Raw genomic sequence first — 19,284 nt, 5'->3', positions numbered from 1 at the left:
TATTGAGATAGAGTTACTCAAAACCAAGGGTTGTATTGAGTAGGAGTTGGTGAGTTAAAAAGGAATGATGATGAAAGTGGCATGTAATAAGACTCAAATTGAATAGCATTGGGAAAAGTGAAGGGAGTGATGATAATGAGGTGGCAAACATGTAATAAGATTAACTAAAATTTTAAAGTTTTTTTCCCTACATTTTTATTTTCAATTGGTAATTGAATAGACAAGTAGCTATCATATTGCTTGCTCCATCTATCTCGAGACATTTATGGATGAGACAACTCAACTCTTGGTGAAATAGGTTAAGGGTCCTTATTAAATAGTTATTCTCTCATTGCAAGTAAAATATTGCATTGATCTTAAGCAACTTTATCTTGATAATCAATACCATGAGAGCATTCTAAACGAGAATTAATTGTTTGTTTATATAACTCATTTGCTATGTCAATCTAAAATAAATAATAAGACATTATATTATAACAATTTTTTATAAAGAAAAAGATGGTACTAATGGAAAAAAGGTAAAAAAATTTACCGCATATCCTATATCACTATTGATACATTGGATCCATCATTTGGGTATGTATCCAATATCATTGTATGTACTCGAATGTTCTATCAAACTCATCAAATGTCTAAGGAGCTTTAACAATAGTAAGTGGCTATATATTTCATGCTTAAATAAATCATGCGCGAAAAGCAAAGTAAAAAGGAAAAGTAGAAATTGTTGCAGTGTCATAGTTGACAATGAATAAAATGTCACATTAATAAATTAAAAAAAAAAGCTTGAAATCATGCACAACCATGAAATCTTAGAGAAGCATATTCATAATTGAGAACTAATAAATTCTAATTTAACATTATAGTACTTGAGGTCCTAATTGTAATTAATTGTGACTGCAAAAATATATAATTTTTTCTTAACTGTATTTTGGATAAATTATAAGGGAATTATTTCTCGTTAAAATGCTTTAATTTTTAACGACAAACATGCTAAGCTTTTTTGTTAAGATATTTCAAATAAATTTATTCTTTTTTATCATTTGTTTTCTGCTCGAATTCTATCATTAATTAGTCATCAAACGATCTTTTAAACTTTTAGTCGTCGTCCAATGATTATCCGCAGGTTATTGCGAGTAATGATTGCTGATGATGAGCATAAAAGTCTATCTGATTATATACAGTTTGTTTATTTTATTCTACATATTTTTTTCAGTTAATATCAAAAGGGATAAATTATATATGATTAATCAATATTTGACTCTTGCTAGAAGATATGCTTATATTTAGTATTTGATCATATTTTGAACATGATTACTTATAATAGGAGGGCATGCATGCACTATTTGGGGGGGGGGGGGGACTTGCATCTGTATGATTAGGAAATATTAACCAGAGCACGTGACACCGGGGAGGAATCTAGGGAAAATCTTGTCTTCATCTTGCCATATGGCAAGAACTGTGAGGCAGGTTCATCGTGGTAGTGTAGTTAATCCTTCAAGTATATTGGCTCCAGAATCAGATGAGCTTATTCTTGCAAAAGTTGAATTTTCATCAACATATTTGCGAGTAGAAAGACCGTGGGGTGTGTGTGTGTGTAAATATATCTGCCTTTTAAAACATCTACATCTAACGTTGGAAAAGTTGCAATCTGTGTGTTGCTGGAAATTATGAAGGCTTTGCATTTCACTGTTAACCGAAGATTAAAACAAGAGCGATCATATATCCCGAACCAGAGTCCGCATAGTAATAAGTGCAGAACACCACCTCATCCTCTACATGCTAGCTTATTATCAACAATGTACTAAGCTTTCAGCATGGCCAGGTAATCATCCATTATGGACATGGCGGATGATCTGTACCCAGAACCAAAGAGATTATAATGATTCAAGTAGTGATACAGCATGTAAAGATCTCTCCTCTTCTCAAATCCTGGCTGCTTAGGCATCACCTGAGGACACAATACACAAGGAAATTACTATTGTACACTTGCTAATCCAGATTCATCACACGAAACATATGAGCTCATGCGGCTTGTTACAAACCACCAATTATCGTTAATAACACAATGCTGAGGTATTTTATTGATTCACAGCTCACAGAAAACGTCTTTTTATTTCACCAATTATTGACTGACTCCATGTAAATAAGATGGTATGACCCGCAAAATCAAGAAGAGAAATATATATATATATATATATAAAGTAGAGGAAGAGTACCAGTTCAGGTAAGAATGATAGCATCTTTTTATTTCTATGCTCAATTAGTCCTTTGCACCAGAAAGCAGATAGCATCATTACCTCAAAATACGCATTATAGAATGATCCTCCGAAGCCAGCACACCAGGACATTCCAAATTCCGCCTCATTGTGTCCATCTATAAAATAAGGCAACAAAGAACATAGTGGGAGACTGGGAGTCATTTCTACAAAGTTTCCAAGGTCACAAATTCATTAAAGCCAGGCGTGTTGGCAGGCAACTCATTTTGCATGACAAACGGAATCAGAAATAAACTAAAATATCAGGGCTTCTATCATTTTTTTTCAAGGATGAAAATTTTGGAAAAATTAATTATTTAGTCTCTCTACTTTTGACTCGATTACAGCCCAACATAAATCTTGTGTTACTGACTTACTGTAGCATAACTTTTTTTTTTCTTATTGAATAATCTCCTTTGCCTTTTAGGCCAAATGCTGTCTTTAGACGAAAGATGACTTACAATAGCATGCTGGGTCCAATATAACAGGCTCCCCGTTCTTGTCACAGCAGATATTTCCACTCCAGAGGTCTCCATGTAGCAAGCATGGTTCTATTGCCACATTGTCAAACAGGGGTCCCATACTTTTTACCAATCTTTGCCCTGTTACATTTTGTCAGCATGAAAAGTTAATAACATATAGAGAAAATTTCTTCAAAATAAATGTTCATGCCATTAGCTCAAGAGAATCCAAATTGTTATGACAGAAAATCTGCATTGTACTATGAAAATGAGAACACCTATAGTTCTCAGTTTCTCACTATGGGAAGCAAGGTAAATACTAAATTCTTTAACACCTGAAATATTTTTTCACAGAAATTATTTAGTGAATGTTCTATGCACTTAACTCTTTCCAGCTGGATCACTCCATCAGGAAGGTAGATAAAACTGAGGAATCCCAAATCAAAAAGCCGCTACCATGGTCTTGATTAAATTTTAGCACCAGTGAATAAACTTCACGTCAATAGGCATTCATTAATATCTCTGTTCTTCTAAATTTGTTCAAGTATTTTCAACTAATCTGCTACAACTTGTATTAATCTGAATATACTAGATAAGATTTCTGATTAAAAAACAAATCATTGGGAAGAAAAAAACAGTAACTTCTAATTAAATTACCCTTGTCATATATGGTTCTGTCACCGTACTGGTCCAGTGCTAACTTCAGCTGATAACCCAATCTATTCTCACCATAAAACTGAATCCAATCTGATGACCAGGTGTTTCTCTGTGGGGTGCTACAAATAATATTTATATGTCATTAGAACCCAAATAGTAAAATCATCTCCATTTGAGGATTTTCAAAAGCCCAACATGCTGCACACAGATGGGAAAGATACTCACTGAATGACAAGCAAGCATTATCATGATAATGACAATTGAGGACTTCATAACAGAGATAGAGTATACCTGCCAATGGTGTTATCAACATCAAAACCAAAACCTTTACTGGATTTTCCTACTTTATGCATTTCCGCAAGCTTCCTCCCTAGATCAGACTGGGGAACAAGAATGGATATTAGGATAACAGGTTCTATTGATCAGAAATAATTTCCAAGTAGCTTACCTGATTTCCTCTAGAAGCTCCAAATTCAATGAATTCCATAATGATGAAAGAACCACCAGTGGGCAACGATCCAACCTACAATACATAAAAAGATAACTTAAGTTCCCTTGAACCATTGGACTTATGCTGACATCAAAGAGCTTGGGAAACAAGCAGCTCCCATCACATTCAAGTTCAATTTTCCACACCTTAAATGGCTGAGGCACACGAATGGTCTTGGTTTCATACATTGCTCCTAAACCAAGAGCCTCTCCTTCAAACATTGATGGTCCAATACTCCTTACACAGTGTTCCAACCAGACAAAATTTTAATATAGCAGAGGATCTAAAGACTTGATGGGATAAAAAACGTAGGATACAGTAAATGAAATTTCAAAGCCAAGGACAACCACTAATTATTAATCAACTGCAAAAATAAAATTAAATAAAATAATATGAGAGAGAGAGAGAGAGAGAGAGTGAGAGGTAGGGAGGGAGTCAGCATGTCTTACACCTGTTTGTTTTAACAAAAAAAGAACCAGCATCAGTGTCATAGCGATTAGCGAGATTGATACAACCTCCACCAATAGGACTGATTCTGGTTATTTGTGTAGCTTTTCCTTCAGAAAGAATCCACTCACGTATTGGATCATTACTCATACTAGCCACTGGAAAATAAAAACTATAAAGTAACGAACTGCAGTTTTCCCTCTGAGAAATAAAACATTTATGATCTCAAATAACTCAAACAGGAACAAGTTTAGCAGAAAGTCTTTGCTTAGCAATGCAGCAAACTCTTGTCTTTATTTTTTCAGACTAAAATTGCACAGTTACCACACACAATACATGGTTAAGCCACCTCAACTCAACCAATTTTCTTCAAAAAACCTTCAATTGACCACAAACTGTCAAAACATCACATGCCTAGGAAATGAAAAGCACAAAGTTTCTTAGACCATCAGAATTATTTCCTCAAGTCTAGAAGAACTTCAAAAAAAGAAAACTATAAAGCATTGAAAACATTGACCAGTATTATTTCAAACCCAACAAGCAATTTCAATTGAACTCCAAAAAGTAATTTTCTTATACCTAGATACCCAAAAAGGAAAAAGAAAAAGTAAAAAAGCATAGCAAAAAAATGCTTGCAATGACTCCATGATTGGAAATGATGGATTTCGCCTGTGCCATTACTTACAAATAAGAGGTTTGGTTTTGGTTAAAGAATGATGAGGAAAGCAACGGACTGAAGGGAAGAAGGTAGAAGAGGATATGACTCCAATGTGTACAGCCATTAACCCGACCCCAAAGTAATTGAACACAGAATTCTTCCAATTATCCCTAAAAACAAACAGAACGTGACAACAATTATAATTCACAAACTGTCAATTCAACTAAACTCTAAAAGCACTAGCTTTGGCTGACATAAAACTTTACTCACTTTGTCATAACATTTATCCTATAGGACACGGAAAAAGTGTTAAAAGAGAAGGCAACAAAAATTAAATATTACTAGTAAAACAAACTACTCAGACTTCATTGACTTTCTTGAGATAAAGAAATTAATTCCCAATTCCAACCACGAGCAACCATTTGAGTAACCATGCAGTATGCCAGTATCATATAGAGTTATTGCCATGTGTACCCTCAAAACTGGGAGTATACTTTAAAAACTACCAAGAGTATAAGAACTTATATACTGCCATTTCCATACATTCCCACAACCCTTATGCCAGACTTCATATTTCAAGTAAGGATGCAAAATAAAAAAAACGCATAACTGATATCCATTTTTATAAATCAAGAGGGATAAACCTATATCGAGTCTTAAGTCTGGACTCAAGCAACCCAATACTTCCCCCTCCATAATTTAGAATGATCAAGGAACAATAAAATTTCTACAAGCTCGATTGGTTTTTCTTTTACATTAAAGAATACAAGATTAATCTTTCTGAGCTTTTAGCCTCATCTTTGTACCAAAAAAGAAAAAGATACATGATGAAAAAACTCTCAGCTTCTCAAAATGCCTGAACGAGGAAAAGTGAAACTAAAGCTTGTCCCATCAGACTAGAATTGAAGTCATAGTTATTGGAATAGTATCGTGTGGCCTCTTTTTTAGACTTGGTGCATGCAATGCAGGGGGCTCGCATCTAGTTAGTAATAATAATAAGACAAATCCCTTTACTTTACAAGCTACTGCAAAATATTGAGTGAAGAAAATCTCAAATATGTTAAGCAACATATATAGTAGCATTGGAATGTATAATAAGAATATGAAGCCAGCTCCATTGAGTTCACGCAAAGGGTTCAAAAATTGCTCATGTATCCGCATGATATCATAGGCATAACTGATGAAAACACACAGAAGAAAAAATTCAGAACCCACGAAATGTAGCTGACAAGAATCATGGTGAGTAGTGAAAGATATAAAAATCCAAATACAGCAAAATAGGCAGGAAGAATCAAATTCAGGATTCTAACCGATAAAACAATTGGATTCTCCTGGGTCCTTTTGAGCAGAAACAAAAAGCCTAAAATCCCAGAACCGGAGAGGGCCAGCTTCAAGCTTTTGGCAGTAACCCGCGAAAGCGAAAGCAAAACAGGCTGATACGAAGTAAGATGAAGAGCAGACAGCAGATAGAGAGAAAAAGGGAGGGAGGGAGGGAAAGGGAAGTGAGAGAGGGTTTAGAGATGAGTGACTCGAACGGACAGGATATGATTCTATCCAACGTGTGCAGCTGTGGCTCGTTGTCTTCCAATAACCACTCCACCCTGTCCGCCAAGTCATATTTCTTTCAAATAAATTTAACGAACAGGTAAATCAAAATATCAAATCTGAATAAGATCATGCCATCATCGTCTATTTACGCTCCTCCACCCTTACTCTGTGGAGAGTTTGACGAGCGTTGGCAGTAACCGTTAGAAATAAAGAACTTGCGGGATCATATCGTTTGTGGGTTCTCTTCCGATGGAAATTACCAAACTAGTGGCTTCGGTCCTTTGGCTAAGTTTCAAAGTTTTCTTTTCCCTTCATGATATAGTTAAATAAAATAAAATAGGTATGTTTTCTTGGCATGTTAAATCTAAATTAATGTACGTTAATTAACTCTATTAATGAAAGGAAAGCGACATTTAATACTTTTTTTATATGTCAGGCTAATCCTTTTATTAAATTGTTAGAAGAATATTTATATGGAGCTATGAATGACTATAAAAATTCAGTATAGTTGCATGAACATATTAATAACTTGCTTTTTGTTATGCAATTATTTTTTATAATTGAGATGTTTAATGCTTCGGTACTTGGGCGCTCCAATTTTCAGGGACTAGTGAGACTACAACAAATTGTACGAGTTGAACTTTAATGAAGCCATTTGAGACACTACGGATATTCAGGTGGTGAAATCGATCCCTCAACGTATCCAAATAGATGTAAGGCATCATCTTGGCTTTCTAAATAAGATTATTGTCATAAGCTAATCCTACAGTATTGAGGTAGGGTTGATGTTGATGGAGTGGTCGTGTAAAGCCATTCCTGACTCTATCTATTCTATTCATTCTCAATGATCCACTGCCATCCTTTACCATCCTTTTATATATGTGACAGAAAGTGTTAAGATATAACACGTTCAGAGACTGGCTTCTGGTTAAAATGAAAGCCAAGAAAATGATGATTCTGGGGTAGTCTTCGTAGCTTCTCAGTATTATGTGTCGACCACTCATACTTGTGGCATCCACTTCACCAACAGGTGACTAAAACATCTCCTGTCCCATCCAACACAGCTCCACCTGGGAGCATCTCAAGCATATTAAATCCCTGGCCTGAGAAATCAACCGAAAAGTACATAAGAGCTTGAGTGAAGTATATAATACAATAACAGGGTAAAAAATTAAGGCAAATTTTGCCTTCCAAAACGGGGGGAAAAAAGGGAGGGGGATTCCACTAATGCTTCGCATGTATGTATTGCGGAAATGGTTTTACTCCTGTCTCGTAATGCATGAACCAGTTCAAAACAATACAGAATGCCATTGGTATCAACCGCACGATATTGACGAGTATCAAATTCCAAATATGAGAATCACCAGGAGACAAATTTGTCCAGCATAAGCAAAATTAGAAGGAAAAACAGGGCAAGCACTTACGAAGTGATCCGAGTCATAAGGATTGAACTGTGGAATTGCAGAAATGTCGACATTTCATGGTTCTTTTTCATCGAATTTATGAGCAATGAAACAGAGGCATTAAGACAGTCCTTTGAAAGAGCAGACAAGCACTAGAATGTTCTTAGTGATGGTGTGACTCCAGGGGCGATGTCGTTTTCCGGGAAATAGAGTGATAGAGCAGCTGCATTTGGAAGGAGACGATGCAGCAGGTACACTTCCCAATGCCAGACTTAAAATGATTTGCTGGAAAGTGATAGTCTTCCTGAGAAGCCTGAAAGCTTGTACATTGTATTGAAGCGAAGCTGCCGTTCAGGGATTCATCTGTCACCGACATTTCTGTCCCCAGACCCCACCTCTTTCCTTGGCCTGGATGAAAGTCCCTTTGCTAACATCTCTTGATCATACTTCCTAGCCATGTCCATGAATCCCTTTTTCACAAGAGCATCAATCATAGCATCGTAAGCAGAAGCATCTGGACGACATCCAAGTTCTTCCATTTTCTTCCACACTGCAAAAACTGGTCGAAGAAATCCCCATTCCCCAAACTTCCTCATAAGCATCACATAGGTGTCCATGCTTGGCCGAACTCCACTTTCAATCATCCTATCAAACAACGCAAGTATCTTGCCGGGCTTCTCCATACAATCAAAAAAGAAATGATATGAAATTGCATTAGGCTGACATCGATTCTTACGCATGGTATTTAGTATTACTAGTGCCTCTTCGTACCTGTTACTATCGCACAAAAGCTTAATGACAGTGTTATAAGTTACAACAGTGGGCTCCAACCCTAAATATTCCATTTCGCGAAAGAGCTCAATCGAACAATCAACCCCTTGTGAAAGACCCATGGCACGAATAGCAATATTATAGGCTACCGCATCCAATTTCATCCGTTTGCTTTGCATCTGCTTGTATAATTTCACAGCTTTCTCAGGCCTTCCACTTTTGCACAATATATCCATATATATCGCAAACGAACGCAGATTTTTTTGAACTCCTCTTCTGTCCATCTCTCCCCATAACTCCCTGCACTTGCTCCACCACCCTAATTTAAACCACCCGCGAAGAACAATGGTATAAATCTTCGCATTGCCATCCAATTTTATATTCTCATTCTTCCCAAAAACCAATTCCTGGGCTTCATGCACATGATTGTAGTCACATAGTGCATCGATAAGATTACAGTACGAAGTTTCATCCTTTAAATTAAACTGCCCTAGCTTTTCATATGTCTGGATCGCTTCTTTCACTAAATGAGCCGACGCATAATGTTTAAACATGATTCGAAATGTTGTATGGTCCGGGAACGAACAGGGGAATTTCCGCATGAGTTGAATTAAATCCCAGGATAGCTGAAACTTCAAGAACTTACCGAGAATGTCGATCATGAGATTATAGGTATCGGTGGGGAGCTGGAGGCGGTATTCGCTCTGGACCCAGTTGAAGAAGTCGAACGCGCGATGCCAGTCATTGCGGTAGGTAAGAAGAGCTTGGCGAACAGTTGCGGGATCAAGGTTTATGGGATTCGGATTAGGAACTAGGGTTTTGGCGGCAGAATTCGAATTGAATTCAGCATGTTTGACCGGGGAATTTTGTTTAGCAGAGTGATAGGGAAGGATTTGGACGAAGCGAATAGGATTGACGAGTCTGATGCGACTCGTGTAGAGCGAACTCATTCGGCGGTTCCGTGCTTGCTGTCAAAGCTTCTGGAGAGATTGATGCCAGATCGAAGCGGCAGCAAAATCACTAAAATGCAATGAGGATTCAAATATGATTCGTGGATTTCCTTCATCTTCATGGTTTAGCCTGTAAAAAGCCCATTTGTCGATGCCGTCCAGTTAAAAGATATTTAAATTTGCAAATGAATAACCACCACAAAATACATTATTATTATCACAATCATTATTATGCTTTCTGGTTGGTGAACCCAAAAAATAAAAAATCAGAGCGCTCTCCGGACTTCATTATCACTTTCCGCTCCACAAACATCTTTTGGTCATTTTGATTTCAGAACCATTTTTGTTGTTAGTTGCTTTAAATCACTATAGTCATCCCCTTGTATGACAAACCTTTATTAACTTTCAATCTGAATGGTCCATTCGTGAATTGAAAGGGATAGGCGTCAGCACATTTACAGATTTCCTTATCAACCACGCCATCACATTCACTCACTTTGTAGTTTATAACCTCCCTTTTGTAACCCCAAAAGAATAGCCAACCAGACAATGACTAACTTGTAACCTATTGTCTAAACGTAGAATATCTGAAATTTTGGCTTCCAAAAACCAAACCTATAAATGGCTCGCTATAGGGTTGATTGCTTCATTTTATTAATTGGGATCCAATTCAAAAGTCCATTTTCAGAAGACCTCCCACTAGGAACACATCAAATAGAGACTCCAATATGTTTGTATTCAGGAGACCAAGAGGAGGAAGGGATGGGAAGATTTGATTTATACATTTCTTTCCATCTCTTAATCTTATTCTCCTCAATCCAAACATGCAAACAAACATACCCTTAAATTCACTATCAGTTCAGCAAGAACCCAGGCCAGCAACAACTGCTTCTAAAGGAGTCATATTATGTGCATGTAAGTTGCAGAGATCTCAACAGACATATGACCTGCTTTTACATCCCCAATTCAATCTCAATCCCATCTTATAGACAAAGAATTTGAATCCCAGAAAACAGAAGAATCCACTCCCATGTGGATAATGAAAAGTATACCTACTCTGTTCTGAGCACAATGAGCCCTTGCTTGGCTCTCTCACATCATTGCCTTGTTTCTGCTTCTGCAGTGTCTGACTGTAAGGGCAAGGCATTCCCTGGCACAGGCTCAGCATTCCTCTCACTGTCCCTACTTTCAGAAGTCTGAGCCTCGCTTTGCCCTAAGCTAAACGTTACCGGTCTCACATGCTTTGTTTCAGAAGAATTCTGCAATGGAAGACGGCATACTGGGCAGGTGGATTGTTTCCTCAACCATATATCAATGCAGGAAAGATGGAAGCTATGACCACATTTTGGCATGATGCGCAATACCTCTCTTTCTTTGTACTCTGCCAAACAAATCACACACCTGCAAAGGCAAAAGTGGACCATTTATTCATCAATTTCATTGGTTCCTACCGCTTGATGAACTTATTCTCAGTTTATATACATATAGACAAGGAGGTTCTCTGTGACCTGCAAATGAGAGGTTAAACTTAACTGTGTATCTTCAATAGAACTGAAAGCCTCTTGGTTGAACTTCATGGTGGGAATTGCAGTAACAAGAGCAGGTTCTGGATGGTTAACATGATGTTCTGGCTATCAAAAAACAGTGAGAAATTAAAACTCCAAGCACCCAAACCAAAGAGACACATTCTTGTTCACGAAAAGGGGGTGGCGTGTGTGTGTGGATACTGTTTATTACCCCTTTCAAAAGTCCATGATACAGCAAAAACATAAGGCATTGATATTGATAAGCAGAAGATTAGGACATACAAATCCATCATAGAAAGACATATGAATTAATAGGCAGAATGTATAATTGAATACGAAGTACACATTGCCATTTCAACGTCTGATGAAATATCGTAGAAGCTTCATTCTATTATCCATCACAGGTTTAGTTTTGGCCAGGATTAAAACACACAAGCTGGTGCTGAAAATACATTTATTTGCACTCTAATCCTTGAATTTTTCCTCTTTTGACAACCACCAAGCCAAGTTGGTCTACGCAAGCTTTCCCAACCTTATTTTTTCTATCCACAAGGCTCAACTCAGGAATTTATTTAAGCGGTATTCGTTCTTTTTCAAATCAACCCAGCCACATAGTCGTTGAATTTGAAGTATCTTTTCATATGAATTTTTTATTTTTGGCCAAAAATTTTTCTTATGAATTAGTCACTAAAGTTTGAACTCGTTGATGAATTAGTCATTGAAAATAGAATAAATATATACTATTCGGTCTACCGAAGGGACAAACAGGATTAAATCTATATGTTTACTCTAGGGAAATTGTGTAGTTACTATTAGGAAAAAGGAATGCAACATTTGCCTAATTGCATCAGAATCAGAAGTTAAAAAACAATAGAAAGTTGGCAGCTAGTCTCAATTCTCATTTGCATCAAGGTTGGAAGCTAACTTGAAGAATAGCAATGGGGTAAATCATAGGATCAGCTCATTATGGAGGAATCATAGCCATACACAATTTAACAAAAACTAAAAGTGCATGAATCAGTCAATTTCACAAGCAAAAGGCGAAGTTATAATTACCCGTTCTATATCCATCCTAGGCTCAAATTCAAACATATTATGAGATTCCGAGGACCCTCGCAACCTTCCACAGATTATTCTTGAACAGACAAACACAATAAAAGTCGCGCTCATACCAAATCCAATCACCGTGGTCACCAAATTGGTGTTTGAGCCCAACATCTCCAATTCCCCCACTTCACAAAATCAGAAACCAAAACACGAACAGAACAAGAAGCCAAAACTAGAAACCCATTTCATAGTTCACAGTGAAAAGACGGAAGTGGAGCGAACCCAGAACCCCCAACAAGAAGTTGGAGAGAAAGAGAGAAATGAATAACAGAGACACACATCAGAGAAATCACCCAGAAATGGCGATTCCTGATGCGAGGGAGACGAATCGAAAAGAGAGAATAAAAACTCGAGATGGAATCGGAGTCGCTTCGGTCTGACTCAAAGTTAATAATGGTATGGATGGTTGTGGAAGAAGTCTTGCCTCCATCAATTTTTTCTTGCTTCCTTGCTTGATTAGGATCGTAGTCGCGGGACCCATTTCCCATAGGAAGGTAGGTGGGCCCACCATATCGACGGTTGAGGGCGGCTGTGATCTTTTGGCGGCAAAATATGTCAACAGTAAAAAGAGAAAAAAAATTAAAAATATAAAAGCCTGTTTGTTTACTATTCTTAAAAATTATTTTTTTATTTTAATATTTTTAAAACAAAAAATCTTGTTTGATTAATGATTTTTTAATTTTTGTTTTAAAAACAGTTTTAAATTTTTTTTTAAGTACAAGAAAATTAAAATAATTTTTAACCGTTTTTGTTCCTTTTTTTTTACAGAGAAAAAGTGAAAAACACAAAATGAGAATTGTTCTCGTTAATGATAAACATTGTATTGTTATCCTGATAAAAAAGAATCACCCATCTCATATATTTATAAAATAGTTTTTTGATTACTATTACTAATCAAGTTTTTTTTTATTTGTTCTCAAAAACAATTTTTAAAATTGTTGTATGAAACAGCTTTTAAAAATAAAAAATAAAAACAACAGCCAAACGAGGCCTGAATTAGCGGATCAGGGAAGGGGAGATTCCTTTCTGGACATTTTTAAGGTACAGAATCTAGCAAGTGACAGCCCTGTCCTCTCACCCCCGTGCTTGCCTCCTTTTGGATGAGTACAAGATTGATTTTTTTAACCTTGAAATAAATTTTATATTGAAAAAAATTATGGCCCAGTAATTAAAATTTTTAATTATTTTTTCAGCAGTCATACTCGATATAGTTTGTATCCAATTTTGATATTTTTCAAGCACACGTCTACAATATTTTAGTACTTTTTTAAAAGAAAATTCAGTGCTCTCCCCACCTTGTTTGATTACACTTTTTTAAAAATTTAAATGCCAATGAAATGAATTAAATACGGTTTATTTATAACATTAATTTTAAAGAAATATAATTTTAAAAAACAATATATATAATAGAGGAGGGAAGAGAAAAATATTTAAAGAGTAAAACAGTGAAAGATAATATTAGAATAATTTATTAATAAATTATTTTTATAATGTTAATGTATAAATTTACCTCAAAATTTTCACACAATAAATTTAACGATATAAGATATGTGGAAACTTCGAAATTAAATCTTTATCTTAACCATTTTTTATATTAAAAACAGTTTATATTATGAAATGTTTAATCATTATAAAAAAAATAACTAACAAAAGTTAGGGAAGGATTTAACTTATAATTTGCAAAATTATGGAATTAAATTTCATTATCAATGTGAAAACTTTATTGATAAGAAATTTTTGAATACTACTCCTTCTGTCTCAAATTATAAGACACTTTTAAAGAAGTTTTTTTGTCTCAAAATATAAGACACTTTGTTCAGATTAAGGTTTTATTAAATATACCAATTTTAATATTATCCTTTCTCTCTTTATAATTAATTTACATTCCTTCTTTTTTCAATGTATTAAATGATGGGTATTTTAAAAAGTTTATATTTTTATTTTGAAAAGATAAAGTTGTTATGTGTATTTAATGAAATTTGTTGGTATATGAGATTTTTTTCTAAAAGTATCTTATAATTTAAAATAGAGAAAGTATTATAAATGCTATTTAAATCAGGAGACATATACAATCCTAATGCTCCCTAAAACCTAGCTCACCTGATTTTTTTTTCATAAAAATAACTTATTAAATAAAATAAAATAAATAATACTTCCTCCATCCCAAATTATAAGGCACTTTTAAAAGAATTTTTATGTCCTAAAATATAAGACATTTTGGATATATTAAAATTTTATTAAATGTACCAATTTCAAATTAATCATTTTTCTCTTTATAATTAATTTATATCACTTTTTTTAATATATTAAATGAGAGACATTTTAAAAAAATTTTATTTTTATTTTAAAAAGATAAAATGATTATGTGTATTAAATAAGATTTATTAATAAATGAGATTTTATTTAAAAATATTTTATAATTTAAAATAGGAGGAGTGTGAAGAGTAAATCCGTATTGGTGAACGAGGGGAAAACTTCGAGGTTAGTTAAAGTAGTCATTCCATTAAGAAGAATCTAATCTGAGATTTAATCAAAATTAATAATGTTCTCTTTCTGTCGTCTTTAATTTGATGCCTCCGGCTTTTTCTTTATGTCTGAATAAGTTTTTGCTGAACACAATCATGCCCCTTCTGGAACTTTTCTCAAAATATTTCGCCGATGCGCCTTATCATTTATTTAAACGATAAAATCGCCTACTGCAATATCACGCAGGAACAAACAACAAAATGGAAATTCTATAAATCTTAACTCAGTTAATAAAAATTTAACTCATAATTTATAAAATTATATGACTAAATTTTATTATCAATATGAGGATTTTGTTGATATATAATCTATAAACATTTTTTAAATTTTGAAATATGACCTGATCCTAACAAGTTTTAAATCTCACACTTAGCCCATGCCTGGCAAAAGAGAAAAGTGAGGAAGAAAAAATATTTTTCTTTACTTGGCTACAGAGAGAAAATTGAGGGAAGAGAAAAGTGAGAAGAAAATAATATATAAGACCCACATGTTTTTTCCTCCAATTTTTCTCTCCAAATATGATAAGATTTTGAAAAAAAAATTATTTTTAAATTTATCCACCAATTTCTAAATTTTATATTTGTAGTGCAGTAAAATTTTGATGATGAACTTTTGTTAAATAAGTAATATATTTAATTTTTAAATTTATTAAAAAAATGTTAATTCTAAATTTTTTAATTAATTTCCTTATCTTTGGTTGTAGTTTTAAAATTTTAAAATTATTATATATTTAAGAATTTAATAAATAAAATTATAAATTAGATAAAATAATTTGTTATCAATATTGGATAAAATAGTTTGTAAATATATTCTTATTCAATCAATAATATATGATAAAAATTATCATACATATAACATGTCAAAATATTAAATTTAACAATATATAAATATTTTTATAAATAATAAGGGTATTATTTTTTATATAAAATTAACAACTTTTTTTCTTATTCTTCTTTTCTTGTTCAGCTAAATATAATATAAAAAAATTGCATCCATCAACTTTTTTCTTCCTTTTATTTTCTGTCTTTTCTATTTTTCCCTGTGGGGCGTGAACTGAGTACATATTAAAATTTTGGTTATTAAAAAAAAGAAAGAAAAGAAAAGGTGTGTATTTGCAATTCGCTATGAACGCAATTAAAAATTTATCCAAATTTTCTGCAATCATGTAATTTATAACTATGACGGTTAAGTGTTGAAATTGAGTTAATGATAATTAATTTATTCATAAAATTTTTTAATAAATAAGTGGGAAATATCTATATACACACGATTGTAATAAGAATTTCATTTATACATTAAGAATTATATTTGAAACTTTCTCATTGATAAACAATAAAACTTGTAAATTTACAGTTATTTAAATGAATATTTGTAATTTATTTTTTAAAAAAATATTTGAGAACTGATTATCATTGAATTTAACTTTTGGCATCTAATTAGCATTCTGTCTTAATTATGTGGACAAAATGGTTAAAAAAAATAAAAGAAAAGAAATTTCTTCCAAGTTCCAACTAACAAGTGATATATTCCGTGCCGGGGAAGTGAAATAAATAGGATAATTTAAGGGAGGAATAGGACGCAACAAGTTGCTTCCATTGTTTCCAGTAATTGAAACCTGTTATTGTCATTGCCATTTATTGTTGGTTGAAGCGACAAAAGAAACTCAAAATCAGACAACATAGGAAACATAAAATGATTCGAAGCACACCAGGAATTTGAATTGAAATGATCACAGGATGCTGGGTAATTAGATCACAAGATTGCATCCGATATAGTTCTTGTGTTGACTTGAATGTTGATAAGAATATTTTACATTTTAAATGTCTAATTGGACTGATAAGTATATTTTTTGTAAACTTGGAATAATACAATTTTGAGATTAGAGCTTATTTAGTTTATAAATATAATTATACGAGTTTTTATTTTATTTCCACGAGTCTTCTTTTTAAAACTTATTTGCTAGAAAACTTGCCACCCAAAATAATTCTTACACATGATAAAGGGATCATTCATTGTCGATAAACTCTCAAATTGACTATTTGAATTTATTAATTTTATATGTTAAGCTCACAAAATCATATTAATTCACCCACAAATTCAGATATAAACTCAATTTATAAGTTGACTCTTTGAGTTCATTTATCATTTTTAAGTTTCTAACTTACAAAATTATATAAACTCGTTTATAAAATCAAACAAGATGCAAATTGGGTTAAACGTCATTGATTTTTTACTGGTTTGAATGAGTTAGATATATACAGTGTAGAACTTAATTTATAAAAGTGACAGGACCCAATTCAAAGAAAAATAAAACTAAAAAAATATTAATATTAATAAAAAATAAGAAATACCAAAAATCAGTTCCCTTATTTTAAAAATTTTTGTATTGAGTATGATAATCTATTGATATAGATAAATTTAATAGCAATAATTTAAATGTAAAATATATATACTTTTAATGATTATTTATTTTTACGATTGGAGCTTAACAGGGAGATCCAGTGGTCATTCATCGATGGCTGAAGTAATAGCTGGAGGGTGCCCACAGAGTATAAGAATGTGAGTAATGATGGAGTCAAGATTATTTATGAGCATCTGCAAAAAAATTTCTTCCTTCATCTTTTTGTGAACAAGATGATATTTTAGTTTGATCTCGAGTAGCTAAGATTTGCATTTATAAGGAATCATGTATCGCACTCCCAGGCTCTATTTAAAATTATAAGATATTTTTAAATATGAATAACAGAACTGAAGTCATGCCCAATAAATCTTATTGATAGGGTCCATTAAATAGTTGCTTGATTATTATAGTCAATGTTCACAAGTCTACATTTGATAAGCATCGAATGCTCATCAAGGCTAGAAGAGCAATCCTAATCCTCCATTTCAAGTTAAATTGATCCTGCCATCCATTTAAATTAAATTTTAATCTTTTTAATATTATATTTATTATACAGAAGACGATAATTGCTCCTGGCCCTGGTAAGCACGAGATGCTTATCACTTGCGATAAGCACCAAATGCAAATTGCAATGTTTGCCTTACTCTTGAGGTTGGGAACTGTTAATATTTTCCTAGATTGGACGCTAAAATGTTGGATTTAGATTATTTTTGAGGATGATGAATCTTGTAGAATGACATAATTATATTTAAGGCAACAAGCATGCCTGCGAGGGAATGGAATATAATAAAGAAGGGGGTAGCTTTATATAATACTCCCTACTAAATTACAAGATACTTTTAGAGAAGATTCAGCATTCCAAAATATAAGATATTTTGATAAAAATAATGTTTCATTAATAACACTTTTTTAATATTACTCTTCACACACGTTCTCTCTCTTCAATACTCTTTCATTAATGAAATATTAAATTAATGTGATTTTTTAAAGTTTATATTTTTGTCTCAAAAAAATAATGTTATAAAGTGTATTTAATAAATTTTATTAGTCTGTAAAATTTTATCTCAAAATATTTTATAATTTAGGATGGAGGGAGTATAATATAATATAACATAAAAGATTGATTTAGGAAAATGGGAGCGCTCAATAATTGATGTATTTTTTACTTTGCATATGCTTGAGTGTAAATTCAAATAATGGCACTAGAACACATGAACCCCCTTAACTCCTACCTCCTTAGGAAAATTATATCTTTCATTAACTTCTCACTCTTCTGATGTGGACATTTGGCACATCCAACCATGATTTTTTTTATAATAATAATAACCATGAATTGTTTTAAGTTTTAGTGAGTGAATAACTTAATTGGAGCTAGGCCAGGGGTAAAAATGGCGCGTGCTCGGCAAATTGAAATCGACAACCCAACTAACAATTATAAGGGTTGACTATAATTTTTATGTTGAACTTGGAGCTTATGACTCTATAATTCACTATTACTATCTATAACATAGATTATATGAGGCCTTCTCGCTCTTAACATGAGACTTCTTTACATTCTACATACATAGCTAAGTCAATAAGTGTCATTGATCCGACATGGTATCTAGACAACAGTACTACTAATCATATGATTGGCAATGCTAAAAATGTTTCCTTAGATGGTAATGGTAACCCCTTAGGTATTGATTCTCTTATTATTGGTGATGGAAAAGCTTTGAATGTAACTAAGACTAGGAATTTTGATCCATTATACGACTCTAATTCTAAATTACTTGATAGCTGATTTTCTTGTTGTGCTAAAGATAACCAAGAATCTAATTAGTCCTTACAACTGGCTAATGATAATAAGAATATCTATACTAAAGTTCACTCACAAAAGCATTTTGTGAAGGACAAGGGAATGGATGAAGTGCTTTTACATAGAGTATAGGCATAAGGGCTTTACAAGATTGATAATGAAGTATTGCTTGCTAGTTCTGTCAGTTCTTTTGTTGTTGCTAATTTCATTTTTGCAAAATGTCAGCTTAAATTAGATAAAAAAATGTCAGTCTATGGCCTTTATTTTTGTTTTGGATTCATGGCAT

At 33.2% G+C, this 19,284-nt stretch overlaps 3 protein-coding genes across 4 annotated transcripts; all 3 read right to left on the bottom strand.

The window, feature by feature from the left end:
* Positions 1 to 1,655: 1,655 nt before the first annotated feature.
* Positions 1,656 to 7,048, bottom strand: LOC129290155 (protein-ribulosamine 3-kinase, chloroplastic). Of its 2 annotated transcripts, XM_054926863.1 has the most exons (10): positions 6,279 to 6,418; positions 4,996 to 5,138; positions 4,315 to 4,468; positions 4,010 to 4,100; positions 3,822 to 3,896; positions 3,665 to 3,753; positions 3,374 to 3,492; positions 2,717 to 2,857; positions 2,298 to 2,374; positions 1,656 to 1,948 (listed from the first exon to the last, which is right to left on the bottom strand). In XM_054926863.1, exons 2-10 carry the CDS (start codon positions 5,090 to 5,092, stop codon positions 1,802 to 1,804), a joined length of 990 nt encoding a protein of 329 aa, XP_054782838.1. In that variant the 5' UTR covers positions 5,093 to 5,138; positions 6,279 to 6,418; the 3' UTR covers positions 1,656 to 1,801. The 2 variants fall into 2 exon arrangements, with proteins under 2 accessions (XP_054782838.1, XP_054782837.1); XM_054926862.1 differs by lacking the exon at positions 4,996 to 5,138 and having other exon boundaries at positions 6,279 to 7,048.
* A 168-nt stretch (positions 7,049 to 7,216) lies between these two features.
* On the bottom strand, positions 7,217 to 9,880 carry LOC129290154 (pentatricopeptide repeat-containing protein At1g80550, mitochondrial-like). Its single transcript, XM_054926861.1, has 2 exons — positions 7,941 to 9,880; positions 7,217 to 7,619 (listed from the first exon to the last, which is right to left on the bottom strand). Exon 1 carries the CDS (start codon positions 9,638 to 9,640, stop codon positions 8,279 to 8,281), a length of 1,362 nt encoding a protein of 453 aa, XP_054782836.1. The 5' UTR covers positions 9,641 to 9,880; the 3' UTR covers positions 7,217 to 7,619; positions 7,941 to 8,278.
* Positions 9,881 to 10,526: 646 nt separating this feature from the next.
* On the bottom strand, positions 10,527 to 12,694 carry LOC129290156 (RING-H2 finger protein ATL39-like). The gene is made up of 3 exons (XM_054926864.1): positions 12,223 to 12,694; positions 11,174 to 11,271; positions 10,527 to 11,041 (listed from the first exon to the last, which is right to left on the bottom strand). The coding sequence occupies exons 1-3, from the start codon at positions 12,382 to 12,384 to the stop codon at positions 10,738 to 10,740; spliced, it is 564 nt and encodes a 187-aa protein (XP_054782839.1). The 5' UTR covers positions 12,385 to 12,694; the 3' UTR covers positions 10,527 to 10,737.
* Between the last annotated feature and the right edge of the window lie 6,590 nt (positions 12,695 to 19,284).

This window comes from Prosopis cineraria, unplaced genomic scaffold (assembly GCF_029017545.1).
Source record: "Prosopis cineraria cultivar Desert tree isolate PC_DT_omini unplaced genomic scaffold, ASM2901754v1 PC13, whole genome shotgun sequence".
Lineage (NCBI taxonomy): Eukaryota > Viridiplantae > Streptophyta > Magnoliopsida > Fabales > Fabaceae > Prosopis > Prosopis cineraria.
Note: the sequence above shows the minus strand (reverse complement) of the source record. Positions and strands in the feature narration are given on the sequence as shown.

Coding starts and splice junctions, on each gene's coding strand:
- LOC129290154 (XM_054926861.1), bottom strand. CDS start 9,640: ATGAGTTCGCTCTACACGAGTCGCATCAGACTCGTCAATCCTATTCGC.
- LOC129290156 (XM_054926864.1), bottom strand. CDS start 12,384: ATGTTGGGCTCAAACACCAATTTGGTGACCACGGTGATTGGATTTGGT. Junction 11,272..12,222: donor CTAGGATGGATATAGAACGG/GTAATTATAACT, acceptor GTTTTTTGATAG/CCAGAACATCATGTTAACCA. Junction 11,042..11,173: donor AGTTCTATTGAAGATACACA/GTTAAGTTTAAC, acceptor TTGCCTTTGCAG/GTGTGTGATTTGTTTGGCAG.
- LOC129290155 (XM_054926862.1), bottom strand. CDS start 6,585: ATGACTTGGCGGACAGGGTGGAGTGGTTATTGGAAGACAACGAGCCAC. Junction 4,469..6,278: donor AGAATCCAATTGTTTTATCG/GTTAGAATCCTG, acceptor TTTATTTTCCAG/TGGCTAGTATGAGTAATGAT. Junction 1,949..2,297: donor TCTATAATGCGTATTTTGAG/GTAATGATGCTA, acceptor TTGTGTCCTCAG/GTGATGCCTAAGCAGCCAGG.